General features: G+C 40.1%; 2 protein-coding genes across 3 annotated transcripts; both read left to right on the plus strand.

The window, feature by feature from the left end:
* Positions 1-722: 722 nt before the first annotated feature.
* On the plus strand, positions 723-17,587 carry bcl3 (BCL3 transcription coactivator). Its single transcript, XM_079344547.1, has 9 exons — positions 723-2,159; positions 2,683-2,797; positions 9,609-9,717; positions 14,184-14,385; positions 15,422-15,510; positions 15,626-15,703; positions 16,072-16,239; positions 16,526-16,625; positions 16,715-17,587. Exons 1-9 carry the CDS (start codon positions 1,637-1,639, stop codon positions 16,831-16,833), a joined length of 1,503 nt encoding a protein of 500 aa, XP_079200673.1. The 5' UTR covers positions 723-1,636; the 3' UTR covers positions 16,834-17,587.
* A 158-nt stretch (positions 17,588-17,745) lies between these two features.
* On the plus strand, positions 17,746-25,804 carry ddx61 (DEAD (Asp-Glu-Ala-Asp) box helicase 61). 2 transcript variants are annotated; one of them, XM_079344549.1, is made up of 14 exons: positions 17,746-17,918; positions 18,806-19,013; positions 19,466-19,634; positions 19,989-20,052; positions 20,156-20,260; positions 20,511-20,640; positions 21,046-21,192; positions 21,354-21,448; positions 21,536-21,658; positions 21,773-21,901; positions 22,217-22,397; positions 22,608-22,709; positions 22,832-23,035; positions 23,499-25,804. In XM_079344549.1, exons 3-13 carry the CDS (start codon positions 19,489-19,491, stop codon positions 23,026-23,028), a joined length of 1,419 nt encoding a protein of 472 aa, XP_079200675.1. In that variant the 5' UTR covers positions 17,746-17,918; positions 18,806-19,013; positions 19,466-19,488; the 3' UTR covers positions 23,029-23,035; positions 23,499-25,804. The 2 variants fall into 2 exon arrangements, with proteins under 2 accessions (XP_079200675.1, XP_079200674.1); XM_079344548.1 differs by having other exon boundaries at positions 18,806-19,634.
* Positions 25,805-26,051: the final 247 nt, after the last annotated feature.

A 26,051-nucleotide genomic window follows, 5' to 3' on the forward strand; every position in this document is an offset into this window, starting at 1 on the left:
GTCTGTGCATGCATATGCACGTTAATGGTTTTGTGTTTGGCTATGACCAGGTAATGTGCCCATATGCGCATGGCAGCTGTGACATTGTACTGATCAGTCAGTTGGTTTAATGTGTCTCCCGTCTGATCCGTTCTTTAATCTCCTCACTGCTATTCTAAAGAGAGATGCAGCCTGCTGACCCGTCGTTCAAGTTCAATTCCTTTTCGGCATGTCAATCCCCACTCTCTCCATCTCTTTCTCACACTGTTGTACTCTATTCACTGCATATCAAATAAAAGCAAAACCAACAAATAAAACCCCCCACCAATGATCTGACTGAGTGTATATGATACAGCATCTTGCAAAATCTGCGTCCTGCAAGCACAAGGATGCTGAACAGTTTACAAGTAGGCACTATACAGTACTGAAGTCCCTTTCATTTATTTACTGTTCTTGTATATGTACATGAACATACAATAGTTTAGTGAGTTTGTCAGTCCAGCATAACACAACGATGTGATTTGTACTGTTAGTTTTAATGTACGCAATATTGCCTGCTCCCCTAATGAGATCAGCAGAAGTGGAACATCTTTAAACGTGTAAATAAAACATGTCAGCTGACCTGAGCCAAAGCAACATGTGATCAAAGTTACACACAAAAATCCCTCACATCATTTACAACCCACAGGAACCCTGACAATCAAGTTAAACTTCTTAAGCCATAGCATTTGTGTTAGTTTTTGAATGTTTTGAAATGAAGTGGGACAGTGTGTGCATGGGACAGGAGAGAAATATCTTTTACATAAAGGGACCAGAATGATGTTTATCCGACAGAACTTTAGCTGCAAAGGATTCGTTCCCTTCATTCTGAACCTTGGGCTATTTTTTTTTATGCTGTGTAAAAATACTCGCTTTGCAAGTTTGAAAATCGCATCAGTTGTGCAGTTTCATGCTCAATCTGTTGACGAGGACGGGCATTTCAACCCGGGTGATGTGTAAGAAAAAGAAAGTACCAACGGCACTAAATGCATGCTGTTGTGTAGGCTACTGTAGCTTCATTCAAGTTGGGGATGATGCTTTTTTAAAACGTGAATTGAAAGCCCAGATGTCGCGCTGTGTGTTGGCTAGATCTGACATTTTTACGCAACCGACAAAAGCATCGATCCGTCTTTCCTCTTCAAACTTCTTGAGAAATTCAGCTGACAATCAGATGTTTTGAAGTTGTATGTAAATGAGACATATGTCTAAGTAGGAAATGCAGAAAATTAACGTGAATTCAGAGCCGTGTTTTCGCTCTCTCGCTGGGTCTAATTTGTTTCGGTTTTAAAGGGAAAGCACCGCCAAATTAAGAGCAGATGAGCGCTGCCGCTACTCTGAACTGTACCTGTAGTTAGGTGCGCTAGGATACACACACACAATCTACTCTTCTATTGGCTCTTATCTCATCATAGAACTGCGTTGTGTCTAAACTTGGACGCGTATCTGAAATACACCAGGGACACAAACGTAAACCAAGTGATGATTTATGCTGCCAGTTAGGTTAGATGGGGATGGGGATTGCGCACAGTTGGTCACTTTGGATGGAGTGTCTTTGAACGCCGAGAAGTTGTCACACACCTGAAACTCCTTTAATCCAAGCGCACTTTGCCCCTCGTTTATGCCGAGGATCATGACTATGAACAGTGACCACCAGTCGATTGCCGCGGCGCCGCTGGATCTGCGCACCACCTACCGAGAGCGTGGGAGCACCGGGGCGAGGAGTCCGGACTGGAAAGGTCGCACCAGGGACGCCCGGGTGACAAGCGGCTCACCTGCTCCTCCGTCGTGCACAGAGACGGACAGTTTGCTGACAGTACACTGTACAGCAGTCAGAGGCGCACAGGGTGCCGAAAACGGTGCTGTGCGAAAGCGGCCAGCGGACGATTCTTCCAGAAGGCTTCCCTTTAGGAAACGCCCGATTCCCGTCGAGCCGGAGACCCAACTCAAGTCACCGGCTAATGCAGATAGAGGGCACCGATTCTCTCCAGCTGTCCAGACGGACTTCACATCCCATGTCTTTCCTTTGGAAAGAATCTCGGAGGAAAACAGGATCAGTGCAATAACTCCCAGACGGATCGAGGAGGCACGACAGAGTCCTGATAGATATTCTATTCGCCAAATTGTGCACCAATTTGATTACGGTAAGAGTTGATTTACAACATTTCTTGACCCCGTTTATTCTCTATTACATGAATATTTTCTGATCTTGAAATGTAATTCAATCTCTATATTATTGGAAACAACATTGTTTAATTGACAAAATCCTTTTTGACATCGTAATATTGAGACACAATGTTATTATTATATTTATCACACTATGGTAATGCTGTTTGGACCAATATATGTGACACTTGTGTAATAGTTAAAGGAAGTTTAGGGGTGTATGGAGTATGAATTTGCTTTTCTGAATCAGTCAGCAAATTGTCCAGTCAGCACTTCTGCAGCTATTTGAAGTCAGTGTGTAACACTGAACATTACAGCTAATGGGTAAACTTTTATTTAAAAACCAAGCACACTCATGCATGCACAGCTGCACACTTCCTCATTGATTTTTTTTGGTGCCTGGCTAGAGTTTCATAAATTATGTATTACCATCATTCTTACGTGTTTTCTTCCTTTAGCTTTATCTCTCACGGTCTCTCTTTCTGTGCTATGTATGGCCAGGTCCCATCCCAGTGTCCTACTGTGTCCCAGAGACGAGTTACCCTGTCGCCCGCCAAACTGAAAATCTACTGTCTGGTATCGCTCTGGCTACACGTCAAGATGAAGATGGAGACACGTATGTTGATGCTTTTAAAACGATGTTAGGTTGTCTCTTCCTGGTGTAAAATGGAATCATGCATATCTGTGTATTCATCACATACGGACAAGTCACTGATGCCTACAGTAAAGTTATTATGCATGCAACTTTTGCATTTTATCCCGCTACAGTCAGGCGGCTGTGTTGACAGTTGGAGACAACTCACAGATCTCAAATCTCACCTCACTTCATAAATATGTGTTTCTGAGAGCTCCAGCAGACTAAGTGGATTATTAGAGTAATCAAAGATATCTCATATCTTCACCTGCAGATGTAGAAAGTTAGCTCCAGACTCGACTGCAGACAATGAGTATGACTTATACACATGCATGTCAGTTGCAAACATGCCCAAAATGACAGGTTTGACCCTTAAAAAAGTGAAATGCTTTGGAGGTAGAACAACTTGGTGATTATTTTTGTTATTCTTGGGTTATGTTTACTTAAGAGGAGATAATGTAGTACATGCATTGACGTACTTCGATGGCCTCATGGGTGGTAGGAAGTCATGGAAAATGTTTTTATTACCATAGAAACTAAATGTTGGTGCAAATAGTAAGAAATAGACACCAGATTCAAACAAATATCAACCTCAATCATTAGTTAAACATTCAGATGATTTAAAATATGACTGTTAGGGCCCTAAAGGTTCCACACAACATATAAGCTTTAGTTTTTTAACTATCACACTTGCCTTATGTAACTTGATGTGGCCTTGATCTTCATGTCTGCCTCTAACACTGCAGTATAAACATTTTGAAATTTAAAAGTCCCAGAATATTTTAACAGTGTGACGGTGAGGCAGCCAACACTTCCAAGACCAAGGAACTGAAGCACATAAATTAATCTACTAGATCATAATAATTACTCCTAAGATTTCATTTGTTGTTTTAAAGGCCTTTCATGGCAAAGTCCCACCCATAAGTCCTACTTGAAAATGATTGATTGTGATCGGCACATTACAGATTGACACTTTGTTAATTATTCTCACTTTTGCCGTTAAAAGTGAAACTAAAGTCGTTGCATGACAACCAAGTAGACACAAGTGATTCAGGTGGATGGACCCAAACAACACCAGTCTTAACCAGTGACAGTTTGACCTCAGTAACACAACTGTTAGCATTGCACAACCTGGATGTGGTTTGAGAGATGTCTGCATCATCTCAGTTTATTTGTTATGATTTCTGTGACTCACCTGGTTCTGCATATTGTGCAGGTACAGTCAGTGCCCCTCTAGTGTCAACACCAGATTCTTTACTGTGCTTTCACTTCCTACAAGGGGATCTGCTTTATTTTAGATCAGGAATGATTCACTGTGTGGAGAAAGTGGAGACTTTGATTTAACACACTAACCTGGAAAAGCGCTTTAGACTCTGCACATGTACTGTGTTTGTTTGAATTATGTGCACCAACTAATTGAAGCTAACCAGGCCCTCATGGCGTTGGGTACAAAAGACATTTCTTTAGATCACATGAATGCAAATATTAAACTTTTAACGCATGGCTTCTTTACTTTGTCTAAAGGTTTAACACCCACACACACACAAACTGAAACGTCAAACAGATAGAAGAACACAAGACACACACACACACACACACACACACACACACACACACACACACTTACACAAATACTCCCTCTCTCTCTTTCTCGCATAGTCATGTGACTAAAAAACAAAGCACATCCAAGAATTAATGGGTGCTTTGATGCTGAGGTTTCAAAAAGTATCAGCATCATTTGCATCCATTCGAACCAAAACCCGTGATGACCAACATTTAGCCGTAAGTCCCGTGACAAGTCCCAGCTGCTTACTGTCAAATATCTAATAATCTGCTTCAGAGATTTCTGATTTCTGAGATGAGTTTTTTGTCAAGGAATAGAGTCTTTGAATTGAGACCAATGCTGTCTGTGGTATCTCTCAAGATAGGAAGCATAAAAAAGATAACTTCACCAAATACTTCACAGATATACAGTCTGTAATGGTTTGTAACCTTTAACCTGTTTTAATTGTATTAATTTATAAACACACAGAGCAGGCACAGAGGCAAAATGAAAATCTAATATTTACATTAGTTTAATAGCATTGAGATAATGCACCACAGCCGTAGCATAAACACGTATCCCATTGTAATGCAGTTGAGCTATTGGCTGGCTCGTGTACAACCTACTTTGTGTTGCGGTTGATAAATTCTTTGTCTGAATTCTGCAGAAAGGAAGAAGAAAGAGAAACATTCATAGCCCACCCCGTCCTTACACACAGTCTGTACGTACGCAAGTGTGTGTGTGTTTCGTGTGCATAATGTGTGTGATGGCGTGTTCCTCTTACGTCAATTAGGGCGTTTGTCTTCTGTTCTCATCGCTTTTGAGCCCCTTAGTTTCGGGAAAACCAGTGAGTGCTCATTTTTTAAACATTGATTGTGGTTTTTCTCAGGTGTCTCTCTCTCTCTTTTCTTCTCAGTGTTTTTAAATGAATGGGCTCGAAAAACCCAAACATCCGCTCCTCACTTCCTCATTTATCGCCTTTTCTCTTTCAGCTTGATCTTTTTTTCTCTGTCTTCGTTTCTGTGTTGTGTGACTGGCTTACCAACACCGTCATTTATATAGGTTATATACAGATCTTTGGATGCTCTTACAGCTCATGAATTTCTATACGCTTCTAGTCAGAGGATGTGCACTTCAACTCCATGTTCACACTGAAACTATTGTTTCTGAAAAGAAACGCGCATTGCAAAAAAAAAGACTTAAAGTGCAGCACAGTTGCCCTTTGATGCTCGACATGAGCACATGACTACAGAACTGTATTTAAGAGTGTTAAGCAATTACATGCTGCTAACACAACAGTTAGTTCAGACTTAGTTGATTTGACAAAACAAATTCACAACAGCACTGGGACTTTTTGAAATCTCTCTTCTTTTTTTTTGCCCTTTATAAGATAGGAGATTAGATACAGGAAATGCTCGGTGGAGAGAGTAGGGAATGACATGCAGCAAAGGGCAGAGGTCGGATTCGAACCCACAGTTGCTGCGTTGAAGACTATATCATCCGTTCATGGAGCGCGACAGGATCCTCTCCACTAGTCCTTTTCACTTCATCTTTGCCGCTCTTATTTCACTGGTTGCATGTAAAATGCTATCATACCTATATATGTAGAGAAAACATAGTAAATGGTCTGCTAGAGAAAACAATACCAAGAGTACAAGAAAGTGTGTGTGTCACTTGGTAACAGTCAAGATGCAGAATTACTTGTAAGGAAAATTTAATGGCTGAATGAATAAAAGTGGCCTGTTGTTGTTTTTTTTACTGGTATATACAGTATGTGTAGATGTGTTGTATTGAAGCAAAAACATGCTCAAAGTTATGTGTATATACGCTTGGCTGTGTTATCGATGGCATTCTTCCTGTGGCCCGTGCGGCTTTACAATGCATAATTACTAGCCACATTTGTGTTGAGGGAAATTACGTTCTATACGATTAAAGTTGACTAATGACATGCATGAGCCCTTTAACGTTTTAAACAACACTGCACACATCCAAATCAAGACTGTGTAACCTCTACGACGTCCTCCTCCTTTTCATATGTCTCAGGAAACAGCGTAACAAAACCAGGAGAGCAGAGACAGTGGAAAAGCTGATAAAGAAATACGTCTCCACTATGTTCTCCACAGGAACTAGAGTGCCGTGGTTGTATTTCTAATGGGAGTTGTAGTGTTGTAGTGTCACATTACAGTTAGTTCATTATTTCAGATGCCCTTTTAGATGACTACGAAAAATAAATAAATCAGCTAGCCAAAGTCGCTAGTGGGACTGTTGCACTGGGTTACTGAAATCCACACACATTTGGTGGGTTGCCGGGGGGGGGGGGGGGGGGGGGGGGGGGGGTTCATTAGATAATGAACATGGGCCATTGCTTATGATGACATTGGATATTTGCTGTGATTTGAATTATATTTGTTAGCATCTGTGTCGGCTTAGGTTTTGCTTTACCACATTTTTTTTATTTGATAAGCAAAGCGCACAGTCGCATAGGTAGTTAGCTGTCATTTCATGATAACTGGAATTTGATGTGTGTCTGCCTCTCTTGTTCATTCTTCTAACACACAGTCCCATCACTATGTTTCTCAGCTGGTCCTCAGACCACAGGATATATCAGGTTTTAAGCTCTCACTCTCCATACGAGATAAGATATCACACTCATCTCTTCTCTCGCTCTGTCAAACACATGTACACACTTACATTAGATCTCTCTGTGTAATTGTGGCGAGTGCGGGATTCTGTCTGCGTCAGTACGCTGTGCTTGGGGTTATCTGGGGCTGTGGTCTGCCCCACTTCCAGGAACAAGAAACAGTTTTGTTTCATCTTAACAGAAAGGAGAGAGATGGATATCGAATGAAAATAGTATAAAACAGAGACAATGTCTCAGTGGAACAATACAACGTTTTATTGCTGATTTAGTAGGTAAGTGTAGTGTTTAAAAGAGATGAGTTCAAATGTTTTACTTTCAGTTTGAAACAACTACAGCATTTGCTGCATTGAATGTTCTGCATACAAGAATTTAAACGCTACCAGGATTCACAGTTTACATTTCCTAACCAAGCCACATCTGAACAGCCAGCAAATGTGTTGGACAGTAGAAGCATGATTGGCCCCTCCAGTTCTGTATGAGCTATTGTAAGAGCTCTGCAGGGGCTTTACATGGGAAGCTAATAGCTCGTACAGTGAATAAAGAGATGCTGATACAGATTTGTTCAGTTACAGTAACAGTGGCCAGCTGAGGAAAGACCCACTGCACTAAATCTGTCCCAATGGACACTTCTGCTTTTTTTCATGCTGGGAGTAGGCCATCAGGTTTTCTTTTGCAGCCGCAGTTCTAACCTGCTCTTGCAAATAAAATGTGTGCAAACGTTTTAGTCAGAGTTGGATATGTTTGTAAATGCAATTTGCAAAAGGAAAAAAAAAGTTTCGTCATGTATACATGTACAGTTTATTAATGTGGTTTTAATGTTAAAGAGGAAGGAGGGATTAAGTGTTTTGTTTGTGAACTGTTAAATATGTTTAATAGATAAATTGCATGATGAGAGTTGATTAAATACTAATACTAATATATACTAGATAATACTAATACTAGATAGGTGGATATGCTCCATACATACATACATACAAAGACATTCAAATAACCATTCAGTAAAAGCACACACCAGTTTTAATTAAATGTGCAGGAAAGTTGTTTTCATGTGCAATAGTTGGACTTTACGTCAGAGAGTTTATCTTTGCTCAAGGAGGTCCTAAATCTATATTTTTAAGAGGAAATTACAGTTATTAATGACTCCTTGTCAGTGGGACACATATCTCAAAGGAAGTGTTGCAAGTTCTTTGTCATTGTACAAATTATCTTCAAACCTCAAATTCGTTCGAAGTTAACTCTTAACTTCTTAAAAAAATGTCCCAGTTTCCTGTCTCAGGGCTGTACTCTTTGTCTACAAACAACTTCTTCTTTGGATGAACCTGGCTCAGTGCAACTACAGAAAGCCCCTTTGAAACCATACAGCTTCATGGCTGGATTTCACAGCAAACACAGCAAGATAAAGAACACTGCCATTGTTACTGACAACAGGAAGTGACATAAAAAGACGCCTGGCTCTTACTGGAAGCCACGGATACTGACAGAATGAAATGAAAAAATGTGAAAAATAAAAAAATAGCTGCACCCCCCCCCCCCCCCCTTTCTGCTTTTCCCTGTCCTAAACTTTGGCCTGCGTTTGTTCTTTCACTTCAGGTACAAACCTCAGATAGTGGTTTCCCCTTTACTCTTGATAAGGGTGTGATAAAGGCGGTGTGAGTCATGCCTCTACATCTGTGAAGCTTGGTACAACTGACACTCACTTGGATCATTTACATCTGGTGATCAAATAGATATCTCAGCTTCAGATCACAAGAAACTCATTGAAGGCTAGAGAGCTGCTCATTAATTGCATTTGTCTGTTATACAGTCGTTATGCTATACCAAAAAAGTGCATTTATTGCAACCATAGCAGAGTGATGTGTTGTGCACTAGGATGAATAGTTCACAAGCATATGTTTGGAACAAATACGCCCTCAGTCATGAATCACATCTTCTTCAATGTCAAGTCATCATTACGTTATGTACATAATGATGTTGACACTGGTCACCAGGATATTGGTAATTGGTTTGCAGACAAATGTTTGGAAACCTTATATTGGGCCTTTTTACTGTCTCAGCATCAGATCAGAAACCATCAAGTGCATGAAACAAAGGCCTAGCAAACATATGGCAGCACCCATATGTTGCTAAAAAGTGATAAGGCCCTCATTCATTATAAAATACACCGGTATGTCTTATAATTCACATGGGTGAGTTAATTAAGAAATAAACTTCAGATACAGTTTCTGTTAAGAAATTATCTAGAAGGATCACAATATGACCTTCAGGATCAGAGTCATCGAGCACACCAACAGTTCAGATCGAATTGAAGTTAAATGCATGTAAAAGACTGGAGCAAACAACGGATCGGGGCTAGCTCACATTTGCTTCTCACTCCATGGTGTCAGATGAGAGTTTACAAAGCATCAGAAGTCACCCACTTTGAATATTTACAATATTAGATCAAACAAATGAAACAAACAATGACTCTACAAACAAAGTCAAAATATCCATTTCACTATATTATAGTCAATATATTTATACACACACACACACACACACACACACACAACGTCAGTGTTTTCAGGCCCAGAGATTACTGCTAGTGACGTACTCTTCTTTTATCTTTACAGAGCTCTCCATATAGCTGTTGTGCAGGGGGAGCAAGCTATCGTCTGCCAGTTGATCCAACTGCTGCTGCTGGCTCGGAGAGGCCTAGATATCTACAACAACCTGTGGCAGGTAAACCAAACACACTTTGAATACACAAGTCACATATCTGTGCTTTTAATTGGTGAAATGGTTTCATTTTCTTAGATTGTCATGTGGAGCTAAACTTGTCTTTCACTCATTGTGGTGACCAGTAAAATCAAGTGAAGGATTTATGAATTCCTCAGCGTTGGTCAATCAGAGACAAACGGAGAATAGAATTCAATGAGGGGACTTATGCCCCGCCAACCACAACATGTAAAACACATTCCCCTGCTTCACCCTTCTGATAACAGTAACATGGAAAAGAATGAAAGAGGAAGTGCCTTGGTTTCCTCCTCGCCTTGTGCTGCGTTATCTCACACTCTTACAGTCACGGTGGCTGATGGTAATGCAGTGGAATTCACCCTTCCTGTTTCTCCACCTGTACTTGCCACAAGCTAAAGCTGTGCAAATGCTGGGAAGGACAAAATGTGTATTCTAACATTCTCTTTCATTTGTACACTTTGATTTAAGTTTAGCTAAGTGCCCAAAGAGGAAGAGATGTTCAGTCACTCACGAGAGAGAGCAGCGATGATAAAGCAGAGAAGAATGTGACTCTGATGAACTCTGATGAACCCTGAACTGGTGTCTCATGGCATGGCCGTTAACTCTAAAGCACATGACCCAGCAGATGACGTGCCATAAATTGCAAAAATGTATTTTATTTCTTCTATCTAAAGAGTTTGACTGACACTTTTTCTCCAGGGAATCTTTTTCTGTTTATTATAAATACAGTATGAATGGATTACTGGACCCTCTGAACTTTTATGATGATCATTCTTGAACTTCCTTCTTCCAAAAAAAAAGACAAAATGCAGTAAACTGTACTAGAATACATGAACGTATCTTTGAGTGTTACCCAATCCAGGGCTGTCCCAACAACTAGCCTTTAGTCATGCACTTCCATGTTGTTTTCCACTCTGTTGTCTCCAGCTCCTTGCCCTCCTGCTGTGCATCCTGCCAGCTTTTTGTCTTTCATCCTTCAGCAGAAAAAAGCACCTGAGCCCTGCAGTTCTCAAGTCTGGGGTTTCACACCACACAGGACACCAAGGGCTTACTTACCAGAAATAACGCTCGCGCTATCATCGCTTGTTGTCTTTCCTCATCGCTGAGGCTTCACAGCAAAGGTTTAGTGATATCCTGTGTGTGAAGATGCATGCACGCGACACATACACAGACTGCTTTTTCACACACTCAGATATATCATGCCAGATGCAGTTATACACAACAAAGGGAGATTTTCTGGCACAGGTCCATTTACAGTCATTTGCTTACCATATAGTGCGGTTTTTGTTAGCGTAGAATAGTCATGAAGAAGAAACTAATTAAACAGAGGGTAGGGAACTTTTGATTCTTTTAAATACGAAGTTTGTCAGAAAGACCTGAACGCTCTTTCTGGCATTGACCAACTTCCCATAGACACAGAAAACTTGAAAACAGGTTTTCCAATATTGATGACAAATCCTGAGTTTCTGTGGTTTTACATTTGGAACTTTTTGACAGAGTGTTACTATCGGTACCATAAATGAACAAAAGTGCAAGTGACAGGGCCTGAACTATGGTGATGGTAGAGAAACATGTGTTTGATACTCCCACACTGGTCTTGCTGTCAGTGCGGCTGCACATGCACACACTTCAGTAGCTGCTTATGCCTGCTGTGTAGTGTGAAGTGTATTGTGTAGTGTGTGTGTGTGTGTGTGTGGGTGGGTTGGGGGGGGGGAGATGGTGGGCACACATGTATAAGTTAAAATCAGCAACTGAAATAAATGTGCAGCAGGTACAATTCAGAATTCACCCTGTACTAATTCAAGCCAATAACAGCTTCTTTAAAACATATTTGTAAATGTTCTCTGTAGAAATCAGTTTTTTACATCTTATGCATGCAATAGTCATGCTTTTGATTCATTTTTTGTTCACAGGACTGAGATGTCTGTGTGATTGTGTGTGCTTAATATTCTTCTTCCGAGAAGTCACATGACCACCCCCCCTCCCCCCTCCCTTTGCTTTAGGCTGTTTCTCAACATACCTATGCTGAGGTTTAAAAGGGTAGTTTACAGGGACTTTCCCTTCCTGCTCGTCGCTCTCTCTCTCTCTCTCTCTCTCTCTCTCTCTCTCTCTCTCTCTCTCTCTCTTTCTCACTGTCTCTATCGCGTTTTCTCACTTCTGTCTCTGTTTTCATATCTCTTGCTGCATATATCTTAGGAGACTTTTTGGTTCCTTTGCATAACTGATGAGGGGACTGATGCTATCAGTTTAACTGTCAACAACTTTGACGTGAGAGCGTGTGATCTTGATTTGTGCAACAGGATGAGCTTAACTCTGCATTGTTCACCACAGAAGAGCAATCTTTCCTATAGTGTTGCCTTCCATCTCTCTTTGTGTTTGGCACTGCCTACGGCCCGGGGCTGTTCTTCTTACCCTTAAACCTCCTTGCTCATCTTTTCACCTCCCTCGTGTTGATCTGCTCATTTTGCAGGAATGCAAGTGTGTGAGGACAGACCCAGGGGAAAGAGAAGGGACTTTCCCTTGCTATCCCGTCTTTCCTCCGGACTCCCCTCTGCCGCTTCCGTTTCTTCCTCATTCCTCTGTCTCTCAACCGCTTCCCCCTTACTCCCTTCCTCTTATCAGCGCTGGATTTTTTTGTTTTAGTCACTCTTAAATCTTTTACAGGAACCCACCGCTTGACTCTGCCAACTCTGAGTGGTCCATTTTGGATCCTTAAAAGGCCTTTATGTGGACGTCATTTATTCAGTACAAAACGATTGGACGTTCATAGGTTTCATTTTTCCTGTGTAGTGAAAAAAAGGCGCTTTTGTTAAAAAATGAACGCTAATTATAGGAAGTTCATCTCTCAGAAGTGTGTGTGTGTGTTTGTGCTTGTGTAATTATGTGTTGCTTTATCTGCAAGTGTGTGAGTCACAGGATTCAGGGAAACAGGAGCGAAAGGGAGGAACACAGGCATTGACACATTTGTGGAATTCCACAACAACGCTCTCCCACTGCTAGACTACTTTTTTCAATGGTCTTTTACTGGAACAAACCTCTATACACACACATACACACACACACACACACACGCAAAGCACAGCACTATCAAGGCGAAATTGAAACTTGGACCAACCACCTGTTCCTGATTGCTGCTTTTATTGTGTATTTTAAACTAAAAACTAAAAATCCAGATTAAAAGACTTCCTTTATTACTGAACTAAAGCATCATTTTTTTAACAACAGGTTTTCAGTGTTCTCCCTGGCCACAGTTGACATAATTATCAACAGGATGATACATGCTTACCTCACCCAGAACATCCTAGATTGCTCAAGTTTATTTAGCACTTCCAGGAAAGCACCTGGTTTACTGTGTGTAATTTTTGTTTTTCCTGCACACACAGACTGTTTGTGTGTCCAAACAGGTTTGTCCTCATTTTGAATAAATCAAACAGACTCATGCTGGACTTTTCTCCGTTGTCAGTGTTTACATGCAGTGTTTGTTACATGGTACAAAGGTCTCCTCCATTACAAACACTTTGATTAGATTTATGACATTTATGTATCTTGTGCATTATGTAAGTGCACGTGTGTATAATGTGTTTGTTTTACATGGGAACTGACACCTAATACCTGTGACGGCGTGTCATGGTCTTATGATGTGCTATAAAAACAATCTTGCCAGACAGAGTTCCTGTCAGCCCTCCCTTACTGCCATTGTTTTATTGTGTATCTGACCTTTAACATGTAGAACAGGTTGGACATGATTGGAGGCATTTACTCTTAAATTATAGCGCTCTTCCTTCAAACTCAATAAAAGGAATTTAGGGTTTTTAAGATTTTATTATATACCTTTAATCATTTCCTGTCTGGTGTTCCTTGATGACATTTAAAGTTTGGCTTGTTGGGAACTGTGCTTATTTTGCTTAATCCTTTTCGGGTCTGCATGGTGAATATGAAAACACCACAACAGTTTCAAAGTCCATGCAAAGTCTTAAGCCAACAGACATGAGTGAAAACAAACATTCCTATTTCACTCGCAAGAAAGCAAATAAGCGCATCTTTTTCAAACGTGAACTATTTCTTTGATGGAAGAAAAGCCAAAAGGGAATTGGACCAAATTGATAGATTTAGTGGTGATCAGGATCTGGGATTTCCACTATTTGATAATAACATGTTGTCAAAGTGGTCAGTCAATAAGACGGATACATATTTAGAAATAATGTCATCTTACAGGACAAGACCTCTGTCTTTATTTATTTTTTAAATGGAATAATGTCAGTGAGAACAGCAGAGAATGGTAGCATTGTCAAGCATTAGTGGGGGGTTCACACTCACTAAATGCAACCTTGTGTATGCTGCAGTGTGAAAAATGAAAACTATTTTGACACTGAATATCACCCTTTGTGGTTTTGGACTTGAATAAACTGGTTCGTCTTAACTGTCATCTTTGCTTTCATCCTCCCTCTTAGACGCCCCTTCATCTGGCCGTGATAACCCAGCAGGCAAACATGGTGGAGGCTCTGTTAAGTTCAGGGGCCGACCCTGCCGCCTTGGATCGTAACGGCCAAACAGCTCTCCACCTCTGCTGCGAATACAACCAACGAGACTGTCTGTCTGCTGTGCTATCTCGCTCATTGTCCTCCACATGCCTGGATATCAGAAACTTTGAGGGTAAAATATGGTGTACTCTTGGGTTTATATTATCCGCAAGATGTCTTTGACAAAAAAAGGTCTAGGATGACTCATGACCTCTTTTTATTAGGTTGTTAACTCTGACAAGGCCTTGTGATTGCTTGTGACCATTTCCCCCTCAGTAACTTCCCTGATGTTCTTTAATGAAAACATGCAAAGTCATCCTAACACTGAGAGTCGTGGATACATTTGGAAACATTTTTTTTTGCAGCTAATTGGAAATTAAGAAAAAGTCACTGTTGAGAGATGACTTTTTTTTATCAATTGTAATGGAATCAAAATGACATCTAACTTTGCAAGTATTGCACACATGTAATTAGGACACAATTTATAGGTCACATAACAACAATCACTAATTTACTGGGGTTTGTTCTATATTTGTATTTGGGGGGGGTGGGGGTATAAAGAATGATGACCTTTGCTCAGATAAAAGTTTTGGATGTTTTGGCAGGAAGAGAAGAAGACACCTCCTTCCTCTGTGGTCTGGTTTGGTGTCACTTCGCCTCATCTCCACAGAGCACCTGTGATGTCACTGCACAGGAGGCATATTTAGTGTGAAAGTAACAAGTCTAGCTAACGAAGACCCCCCCCAAAAAAGGAAAAAAATAACAGATATAGATACATGCTTATAGACACAATCTCATCTCTTTGAACATTTTAAAATTGTATTTTTACTTTATAGTGTTGAGAATACAATACATATTGACACATGTTCACATTTACCAACCTAGAAAATTATTGTACCAAGATGTGCAAACGTGGACATCTTAAACAAAGAAAATGCATTTATTATTTGATAATTTTTCTCTTCTAAATATTCATTAAATGATGCTGTACTGTTCAAATATCATCCTTTAATACTTTTTGTAAACTAAATAAGTGATTTATAATGTCTTTGTGTTTCCTGCAGGAGTTCTGAATTAATTTCCTTGGTTTTGTGAATACCGTATGTTTCAAAGTCTCTTCCTACATTTCTTGCTGTAACACACTGGTTCTGCACCTTCTATGTTCCCAGGGTTAAGCCCTCTCCATTTGGCTGTACTTCGTGGCAATAAGGATTTGACAAGAATGCTGCTGGATGCAGGAGCTGACATCAATGCTATGGTCAGTCATTTTGCAGCAATGACTATGTTTCACAATGTCACGGTTTTTTAAATGTACAATCTTTGCATTTTCTGACTTTTCCCATTGTGCCTTTTTCTTCTTTCTTGCTAATCAGGACATTAAAAGTGGCCAGAGCCCTGTCATGCACGCAGTGGAGAGCGGTAATGCAGATATGGTCCACTTCCTCATTGAGGTAATGATGGTGTTTTGGCAGTGAGAAGGAGGGGGGTGGTTGTGACTCAGCTCTCTTTGATAAGTCTGGTTTTCATTTTCCAGCTCACAAGGCATTCTGAGTTTGCTTTTCTTCCTAGATAACAGATAAGACCTTCAAGGAATTGAAGCAACATACTTTAAGTTTAGTTTATAATCAGAATTTAGCACAAGTTTTGAACACATATTACATCTTTCCTACTGTCTTTTCTTTCTGTTTTCATTTCTTTACCATAACTGGGTGAACTTTTTTTTTTTAATGGATTAATGCCTTTTTCACTTTCAATGCTTAACTGCCTCTGCTTCTTCTATCAATCACATGTGTGTCAATCTTTTTTTCTCCTGTTACAGAGAGGTTGTGATGTCAACAGCCAGTCATACAGCGGGAACACGGCTCTGCATGGCGCCTGTGGCCGAGGTCAGGTGGACACTGTGCGACTGCTGCTGAAGAGCGGAGCTGACAGCAGCCTTAAGAACTACCATAACGACACCCCTGTGATGGTGGCCAAGAACAAGAAAGTGAGCCTGAGCAAATGAGCAAAGTGACTGTGAAAATTTTCTCAATTTTGTCCCATTTTGAAAAATGATGATGAAAAATCCAATTCATTTGCTACTTCTGTCACATGTGAACAAGAGTAAACAATTGAAGTGCAGACCAGTATTAAGAAATGGTTAGAGCCAGCGTATGTAAATGTGTCTATCCTGCCCTCTAGAGGTCATTAAAGAGGCAGCAATTTCTACAAAGACTCCATTCACTTTAGATGACTCATAAAGAGATTAATAAAGACATTTTATTCTTTTGCAGATATCAGATGTGTTACGAGGGAGAGGCTCCAACCAGATTAGAGTTCAAGATCAACACTCTATCCCTAACTCACCACATGGGAGCCACCTAACAGAAACAGGTACAAAAAGTCCCACAACATTTACAAACATTTACACAAAGTCTCGAAAAATTTTATTTACTCATTTTTACCTTTTATCTCTCTTTTAGGGACCCCATCTCCAAACCACAGTCGAGGATGTTCGCCATTGAATACACCACACAATTCTCATCATAGCAACTCCCACTCTCCAAAGACTCCATCTACAATTGCATATTCATACTTTTAGCTCAAAGTTACTGTCCAGTGCAACTAGCAACTACCTCCACAGAGTTAACCAACAGAGACTTCATTTCCAAAGAGGACATTGTGAAGAGGGTTCAGCCAATGGGACGACAGATCAGTAAAAGACATGACCTGAATGCACCACTGCACGTATCCCTGATAGCTGGCCTTCCTTTCCTCAACTCTGTCACAAAAGACAGTCATCAGTGTTGTCCCTCCTTCCGTGGATTTGATCGCTTGGTAGAGGGCTTGCAAACCCCTCTCTCTCATCCAGCTGCTTATTTGGGCAGTAGTGACGGGGAAACAAACGAGTGAACTTAAGGCTGCTGGAGACACCAGTCTGTTCTTTCCACATTCATATAAGCAGAATGTAGAATGTGCAAATGCATGCAATCAATGCTTCACAAAAAGACTATACTGCTATTATGCACTGATGTGTCAGTAAATGATGGACATGGGTCTGAGCTCACTGATATCAGTCATTTTTAAAAGTATTTCAGCCCTAATTTTAGAAGAAGAGAAATAGTTGAAATAAAGTAAACTAAGAGAATAAACAAAATAGACAACATGCAGCAACATCTGTATCTACCCTGCCAATGCTTTTGACACCGAAACTCTTCTAAAATGTTGTCCCAGTGTGCTTTATACTGTAAAGCTTGACAGTGTAAAGAGATCGCCTTTACCTTGCACACTCCTTAAAGTATCTTTGAGGTATCTTTGTGTTTATTTCATTGTTAATACATTTTGTAAATATATTTTTTTTTTTATAAAATAACAAGAATTTAACCTGTGCCTTGTATTTGTTTGCTGAAGTCCGAATAGCTTTTCTGATTTTGAAAGCGGAGTTGTGATTGGTCAACTGGAGGTCCATAGCTTTTCTAATGTTGACAGCGGAGTTGTGATTGGTCAAGCGGAGGTCCACATCCAGCCCAAAAAACGAGAGCGCGGCCATGTTGAATGTCTAGACTCTGAAAGAAGAGACAAAAGAGAGACAACTCGGTGGAAACAGCGAGTACAAATCTAACTAACACAAACGGAGAAGATACATTTAACTACGATGAAGACTTTAAGTGGATGTGGCAAATGAAGGTAGCCTCTTTCGTATTCTCTCTCTGCTTAAAGTGTCATTGATAAACAACCGTGTCGTTGAAGTTGTGATACGATGCTAACGCTAGCACTAGCATGCTACCATTGACGTTAATTAGGGGGATAAACTTAAAATATTTAGTCAAAATTTGTAAACTGTGAAGCTGCGCATCATTTTTTGATTTAACACTTTAAATTATTTCCCAACATCTCTCAAACTGGAAATGGGCATACCGTTTAGGTTAGCTTATTAGCTAAATAGTTGAACCCACGTTGCTATGCATAAAGTTTTAACTCTTCTGAAATACTTCCTAATGTAACACTTTTTCATCTCTTCTGGGTTACGCATTAACGAGTTGTTAATAGAAAAAGATACTCCAGTGGGACAGCTACTTAGTTTTCTGTTGACTGACTAGTTAGTTGACGGGTAGTTAAAAAGCTAACTTTAGAAATAACTTTTGTCCGAACAGTTGAAGTTAGCATGTAGCCGTTAGCTTTAGTTAGCATTAGGTTAGCTTGTGTCCATGGCACAACAACAAAGACGTGATGCTTGAGTGTGTCAAAGTGGACGTAAATGTAAGCCTCTGGTTAAATACGCTGAGTTGTTTAAGATGTTATGTTGCATTTAAAAGTTTTTAACTTTGATTAAAAAAATGTAACATTTCAGTCCTGCAGTTCGTCAGCTCTTAATACTGACATGTGATGACTTCGTTTTTGCCCCAGTTGAACAAGAAATTAATAAAAGCTATAGTTGAGTCACATCTTTTACCTGTGGTCTGTCACCTGTCTCCGGAGATATTTAGTGACGTCAACTTGAATTGCTGCTTGTTTGTTTTTTGTTAATGACTCAAAAGTTACAATAAATAACAGTTTTTTTGTTGTTGTTGCAGATGAGCTGGATTATTTGTTGATGGTCAGACTCCAAAGCTATTTGCAGACTTCCATCTCAGATTTTGCTGCTGAAGTAAAGAACTGGCATTGAGAGCAAGGCTGCCCATCTCAAGGAACATACTTATTGAGCTGCATCAAGCAACAGCAGAGACATTTGAAGACTTGTGTTGAAGGAACAAAACGATAGAAAGGGAAACACGACCAAACGTAATAATTTTCTACTCGCCAAATTGAATGAAAAAAAACAAAACACTTGGACTCGAAAAGCCAATATATTTGAACACAGTACATTATTATTGAAGTAGGGATGAGAATACTTTGATTATAAATCTCTTAAAAAAGATGAATAAGAGTGTGCTTTGGTCACAAATTTGATTTATTTATTAATATCAATATTAATGTTAATTTCTCCGTTTTTTGGAGAGCCGTCTTGTAAATAGACAGATTTCATCCGTAGACTTCTTCTTTTCAAGAGGTCTGAGCAATCAGGTTGTGTACTCATTACACTGCAAAAAGAAAAGAGACAAAAAAACTTTTATATTCTTTCCAGTGTTTAGTTTGTTACATTGTTCACACTGATGCTTGAGCCAAACAGCATATAAGTGTAATAATAATAATAATAAAAATTGGCAGTAAACGTGTTGAACCCATGGCTACAGCAAAAACAGAAATCCCAGCAACAATGTTTGGATTGAACAAACCAGCGAATGGGCAGCTCAGAGGACAGACCAAGCCAGCTGGTCAACAGTCAGGAGTCCTGGTTCCTCTCCAACAGCCCAATGCCCTCCAGAAAAAACCCACCATTCCTCAGAGCAGTGGGGGCATCAAGTAAGACCCTCGTTACATTCTCTAATCTCTTCATTGAAAGGATTGTTAAATGTTGCATTGATATTACTATTTTTTGTAGCTTCACACTCTTATTACTCTCCTATACAATATCTACAAAATGGTGAGATAGCTGTTTTTCCTTCCTGTGAGATAACACTTCGAAATGTTCATATTTTTTAAATCAGGAAGGTGTCCATAATCCTTCCTCAGCTAAGTTTTTGACGAATATATCATGCAGTAGTTTTTTGGTTTTAAAAGTGTAACATCCCCCCGTGTGTTCTATGTAAATACTAACTCTTCATTGTCAGTGTATTCATTTAGACTCAAACTGTAAAATGGTCTACATTTACGCAGATTTGGTGATGACTGGAAGAAGTGCCTCGCACTTCCACCAAAGGATACCAGGTTGAGAACGTCGGTAAGTTGTTTATTAAAGAAGTGATTATTCAAAGACACTTCCCCAGTTTTCCAAAGGAATCTAAATGTTTACTCAATGTGTTTGCGCTTTTCTTTTCTAAAAGGACGTGACCTCAACTAAGGGAAACGAGTTTGAGGACTACTGCTTAAAGAGAGAACTTCTAATGGGGATCTTTGAGATGGGATGGGAGAAACCCTCCCCAATCCAGGTAAAGAAATATCAGGGCATTTTCTATTTGTATCCATGCGCCTCTCAAAAATCTGAAATTCACTTCAACCTGTAAACATGATAATAGACTACGATTTTAGTCTGTGCTTCCAAATGTCTTTCTGTGACCGGTTTTGAATTCGCATGGGAAGGAGGAAAATGTAATTGACTTGTTTGTCTGGATTATGAAGTCAGTCATGTCCAGTTAATTATAAACATTGTACTGACTGGACATGTGTGTCTGTCTCAAGGAGGAAAGCATCCCCATCGCTCTGTCAGGCAGAGACATCCTCGCTCGAGCGAAGAACGGAACGGGAAAGAGCGGGGCCTACCTCATCCCTCTGCTGGAGAGGATAGACCTGAAGAAGGATCACATCCAGGGTGAGTGTCTCCCGCCTCAGCGTCATGGCGTTATAGCGTGGAAGACATGAACTTATGCAGGCTGCAAGTTTGATGAGTAGAGAACACTCTAACTTGTAGATGTGTGCTATTTAAAACTATTTTCAATGTTGGCAAAACCTAAAAGTAGAAAGAATTAAAAACAAAAACTTTTTGTACCTGGGGAGCAATTCAGTGTCACTTTCCTTTTCTTAAAAAAAGTACTAAAAGATAAACAGTTTTATTTATATATATATATATATATATATATATATATGAATATATATATATATATGAATATATATATATGAATATAGAACATTGACTCATTTAATTCTCTCCATACTTCCCATTATCTCCTGTATTTCATTGGTCTTTGTGGGGGTTTTTTTCTTCTTCTCATTCCAGCCATAGTCATGGTGCCAACGAGAGAGTTGGCTCTGCAGATGAGCCAGATCAGCATTCAGCTCAGCAAGCACCTCGGCGGGGTCAAGGTGATGGCTACCACAGGCGGCACAAACCTGAGGGATGATATCATGCGCCTGGATGAGACAGGTGCCTATTGTACATCTGAGTGTCTAATGAAGAATACTTTACATCACACAGTTCTGTCTTTTCTCTCTGAGATTTGTACTCAAATTTCAGTGTTGTCTTTTTTGCATCTATTCTAATTAGAATATTGAATGTGCTGTCTTAACCTTCTTATGTCCATACAGTGCATGTAGTGATTGCTACACCAGGCAGGGTATTGGACCTGATAAGGAAGGGGGTGGCTAAAGTGGATAAAGCCAGAATGATGGTGATGGATGAGGTGGGTGAAGCTCTTCGTCGAAGAATAAACTCTTCAGTAATGTGGTGTGTTCATTAACATGTTTCCTCTTAATAAACTCATCATCAGGCAGACAAGCTGCTGTCCCAGGACTTTGTCGTCCTCATCGAAGATATCATCAGCTACTTGCCAAAGGATCGTCAGATCCTGCTGTACTCTGCCACTTTTCCCATCAGTGTGCAAACATTCATGGTGAGAACCTCGGACACAGATTCAGTTTTATACAGAACCCCCCCCCCCCCCTTTCAAAAAAAAAATAAAATATATAAAAAGCACTTGATAATAATCTGTGCATGTCTTGTCCAGAGCAAGCACCTAGAGAAGCCTTATGAGATCAACCTGATGGAGGAGCTGACACTGAAGGGCATCACCCAGTACTACGCATACGTGACAGAGAGACAGAAGGTCCACTGTCTCAACACGCTTTTCTCTAGGGTGAGTGTTCAGGGCCTGCCAGAAGAGTCCTTCAAAAAAAAAAGTCACCTGACCCTTGTCATTTACTGTAGAGTATGCATCCTTGATTTAAGACACAAAGTACTGAATTATGATATAATGTAACAAACTGTAGAATGGGCTCTGTTTTAACATGGATGACTTCTACATGAGAAATATGAAAGTAAATATTGTTTGTTTTAATTCTATATTTAAGATCATTGCTTGACGCTCCATAATAACTAGTCTGATACAGGAGGACACCTGGGTCTCAGAATTTAACAATCAATAATCACTGATCTTTGTTTCCTGTTGCAGCTTCAGATCAATCAGTCAATCATCTTCTGTAACTCCACCCAAAGAGTGGAGCTACTAGCCAAGAAAATCACCCAACTGGGCTACTCCTGCTTCTACATTCATGCCAAGATGATGCAGGAGTACAGGAACCGTGTGTTCCACGACTTCAGGAATGGGTTGTGCAGAAACCTGGTCTGCACAGGTAGGTGAAGAGAGATCTGCATTAAAATAAGACTGGATGAAACGGGGTGCAGGTGGCCAAACGGTTAGGTCACGCTCCGTGTAGGGAGGCTTCAGTGCTTCAAGTGGGTCAGCCTCAGTTCAGTTCAGTCATTCCCCCCTGAACAAAGTTTAGAAAACAGAATGAAACTCAGCAGCTTATTTCTGTTTTTTTTTTTTTTATTTTTTTTAGACCTTTTCACTCGAGGAATTGACATCCAGGCAGTCAACGTGGTCATCAATTTTGACTTCCCGAAAAATGCAGAAACCTACCTGCACCGCATTGGCAGATCAGGTGAAGATTTTACTGTCAAAATTGTCAAATTGAACAGCTACATCTTACAAAATCAAGCACACCCATATTTATTAAAGAAAGTGCTACATAGTCTATATTCACTTCTTTTTGTCTTTGTCTAGGACGTTTCGGACACCTGGGGCTGGCCATCAACCTAATAACTTCAGAGGACCGCTACAACCTCAAGAATATTGAGGACCAACTGGTCACTGAGATCAAGCCCATCCCTGGCAGTATTGACAAGAGTCTGTATGTGGCAGAGTTTCACTCTGTTGATCCAGACGATGATGGCAAAAACGGGGACTTTGGAGCACTCTGAAGAAAAGGTTAGTTCCCTTTTAAACAACTGAAACCAGCCATGACTGAAAATTGAGTTTTTACAGGCCAACAGAAACGGTTTCCCTGATTATGTGCTCAGGATTTGTCTCTGCACACTCTGTTTTTGTCGTGCAAGAAAGACAGACTTGTAGCTGTTTGTTTGTGCCCCTCCCCTTTTATTGTGAGACCAGGACTTTTGTCATACTTCTCCCTTTCTTGAATCACTCCATAATAAAAAGAGGAGTAAACTTATCAATAAAAACACTATTTGTTTACATTGTGACAGGGATTGAGCTCAAATTGTAGCTGCCTTGCTAATGGAATATATCCTCTTACATGAGATTAAAGTTTAACAGGATTTAAAGGTGAGGGGTCGTTTGCTTGGACTCCCCCCTCACACAGGCAGCTGTCAGCTTTGCAGTAATCGCACGTTTGTCTTCAGATACTCTAACCTGGCACTTTGTTTTTCAGGAGGAACACAGTGCCTGGCATTAAGCACACGATCTTGTCCACGCATCAAGCAACATTCAGCATGAAGATTTCTGTTCTCCACTTTGCCACAAAAAGGGTCAATTTTTAGATTTGAATTCATTTTCTGTTCTTATTTTTTTATTCCGTTTATGGCCACACTGCCACACATGGTCACTGTACCTTTGTTAAAGTCTGTTATTGAACTGAGCCACTCGACAAAAGATTGTCTTTTTTTTTTTTTTTTTTTTCTTTTTTCTTTTTTCCTTTGCTGTAACGATGACAATGTGAAACCAAAGAGACGTAGAGAGCTCACCTGACATCCGTGCTGTGACGTTAGAATATAAATGACCATGCTGGCATTCTGCTGACATGCCTTTTTCAGTTGATGCTTTAAAAGAAATCAATCTTTATTTGACAAGGTCAACACTTGGAGACAACTTTATTACATAAACCTCTCTGCTACCATCACAGCTGGAATTATTCCTGGTATGGGTACGACAATGTACTGGAAACATTCCTTAGAGAGAGCGACTCATGTTGACATGATAGCCACATGCATTTGGTGCAGATTATTCAGCTGCTACGCGTTTAGGGCTTGACCTCTTCTCATTGGTGCCGTTACTATTGACATCTTTTGACTGGGGGACATTTGATTTGGTATGGCACCCTGTGAACTATAACCTAAGGTGGTGGGTGGATTGTGGCTAGTTAAAGGGATGCATGCTGTACGAAATAATACTTAAGAAGACCCTGGTATTAGAACGATGTTTGTTTATTGGCTGTAATTATACTAAAAAAAAAAGACATTCTTAACATTAGTTTTAACGGATGCCAGATTTTAACACACCAATTTTCTGAGCTACCCCATGCGGCCCCGATGATGTAGAACTTCATCATACCCATATTCAGGCCTCATCTAGTCTCGGTTTTCTGTGTCTGCATACTTCTGTCAAACGTGGTTATTAGTTAATGTCAGCCTGGGGCAGGCTGGCCGTTCTCTCTGACCTCTCATTAACAAGGCACTCGCAGCTGGTAACCTTTTTTTGTTTGTTTCTTTCCACCACTGTCTGTAAACCCTGTGGACTTTATTGTGAAAATCTCAGGAGAAATGTATCAATTTTTTTCCTTTTTTTCCTTTTGTTTATTTTAGTTAAAATCACTGCAATCAAATTAATTCTGATAGTTGGTCTGAGGATATGAACATGTCTGCAAGTGTTGATGAAATAAGTGGCTGATTTATCTACTGCATTAACATCTATGTTTACATTCTAATTTGGCCACTCGGTGACAAGGATTTTTCGGCTTTGGCCACCATAACTGGTGCAACAGGGCAGACTAACACATGTCCTTTTGTAGTTTAACCATAGTTTTACAAAGGGAATAAAAGAACTACAATTCAAAATTAAGTGGCTTCAGAACCAATCTGGACCACTTCAGGTTCATGCTTAAAAGGGTGCTCCAGCTCGCAGCAGACGATGAACTTCAGTACTTTTTTATTTGAGTTTATTGCAAGGTTGGATGTGAAAACACTTGTCGGACTTGATTCTGCAGTGTATTCTTTCTATAGAACAGGTCCATTATCAACCGGAAGTCAGCTTTTTGATTTCCATTTTCTTTGACCGCTATGAAGTCGTAGAACCAGACTGCTTTTCTCACGTCTTGAGATTATCAGTGACTAACATTAAGGAATGAGAAAAGGTTTATTCACCATAACTTTGAAGGCAGTCAACGTATTGAATCATCTAATCTGAGAGTTTGTGGCTCCCCTTCAAAGTGCCTTAATCTAAGGGGATAAAAACCCAGCTTCTCTATTGTCCCAGTCTTGTTTTGCAGGTAAAAGGCACAAGCATGATCGTATTATTTCACAATTTGAGTTTGAAAGGATTTTACCTTTCCCTGCGCAACACATTTTCACATCCAGCCAGAACAGTTCTTGTTGTCTTGATGTGTTGCAGCCCCTGACATCTGGACTCAACCATGTTTTACGTCTTTAGTTTCAGACAATGTTTCTTTAAAAACTCTGTCCAAGCAGCTACAGAGAAGGGACCATTGTATGTGCCTGTCTGTGTTATTTTCATGTCTGACTCTGGAGCACCTTCTGTATCTTCCTCAGAGCTGGCAACAATTGAACGTCAACTAAATGGATTTGTAATCTGAGACCTTTTGTCCCATCGCTGCAATTTGGAGAATAACTACCTTCATGTAATGATTTAAATGCTTTTTTTAAGCTAAGGGAGACAAGAAAGAACTTTCTGTTAAGTGTGTCACACCAGCGACTCAAAGAATTAAAGTTGAACTGAAACGTGTTTTTTTTTTTTTGTTTCTAATCTGCATTTTACAATCTCAATTTCATTTTACTGATGGTGGAGTTGGTCCAATACTTTGTTGCGCTCATGTGGTGTGGTGTCATGAGCACCTCGGAAAAACGAGTTTCCGAATTGGGAAATGAATATGAACACCTGCTGAAGTCGGATGTCGGTGTTGTCATACTTGAATGAATTCACGTATTGTACATCGACTTGTCTGCTCAAATATAACTTAACATTTCACCGT

The sequence above is a fragment of the Symphodus melops genome, assembly GCF_947650265.1.
Source record: "Symphodus melops genome assembly, chromosome: 5".
Taxonomy (NCBI): Eukaryota; Metazoa; Chordata; class Actinopteri; order Labriformes; family Labridae; genus Symphodus; species Symphodus melops.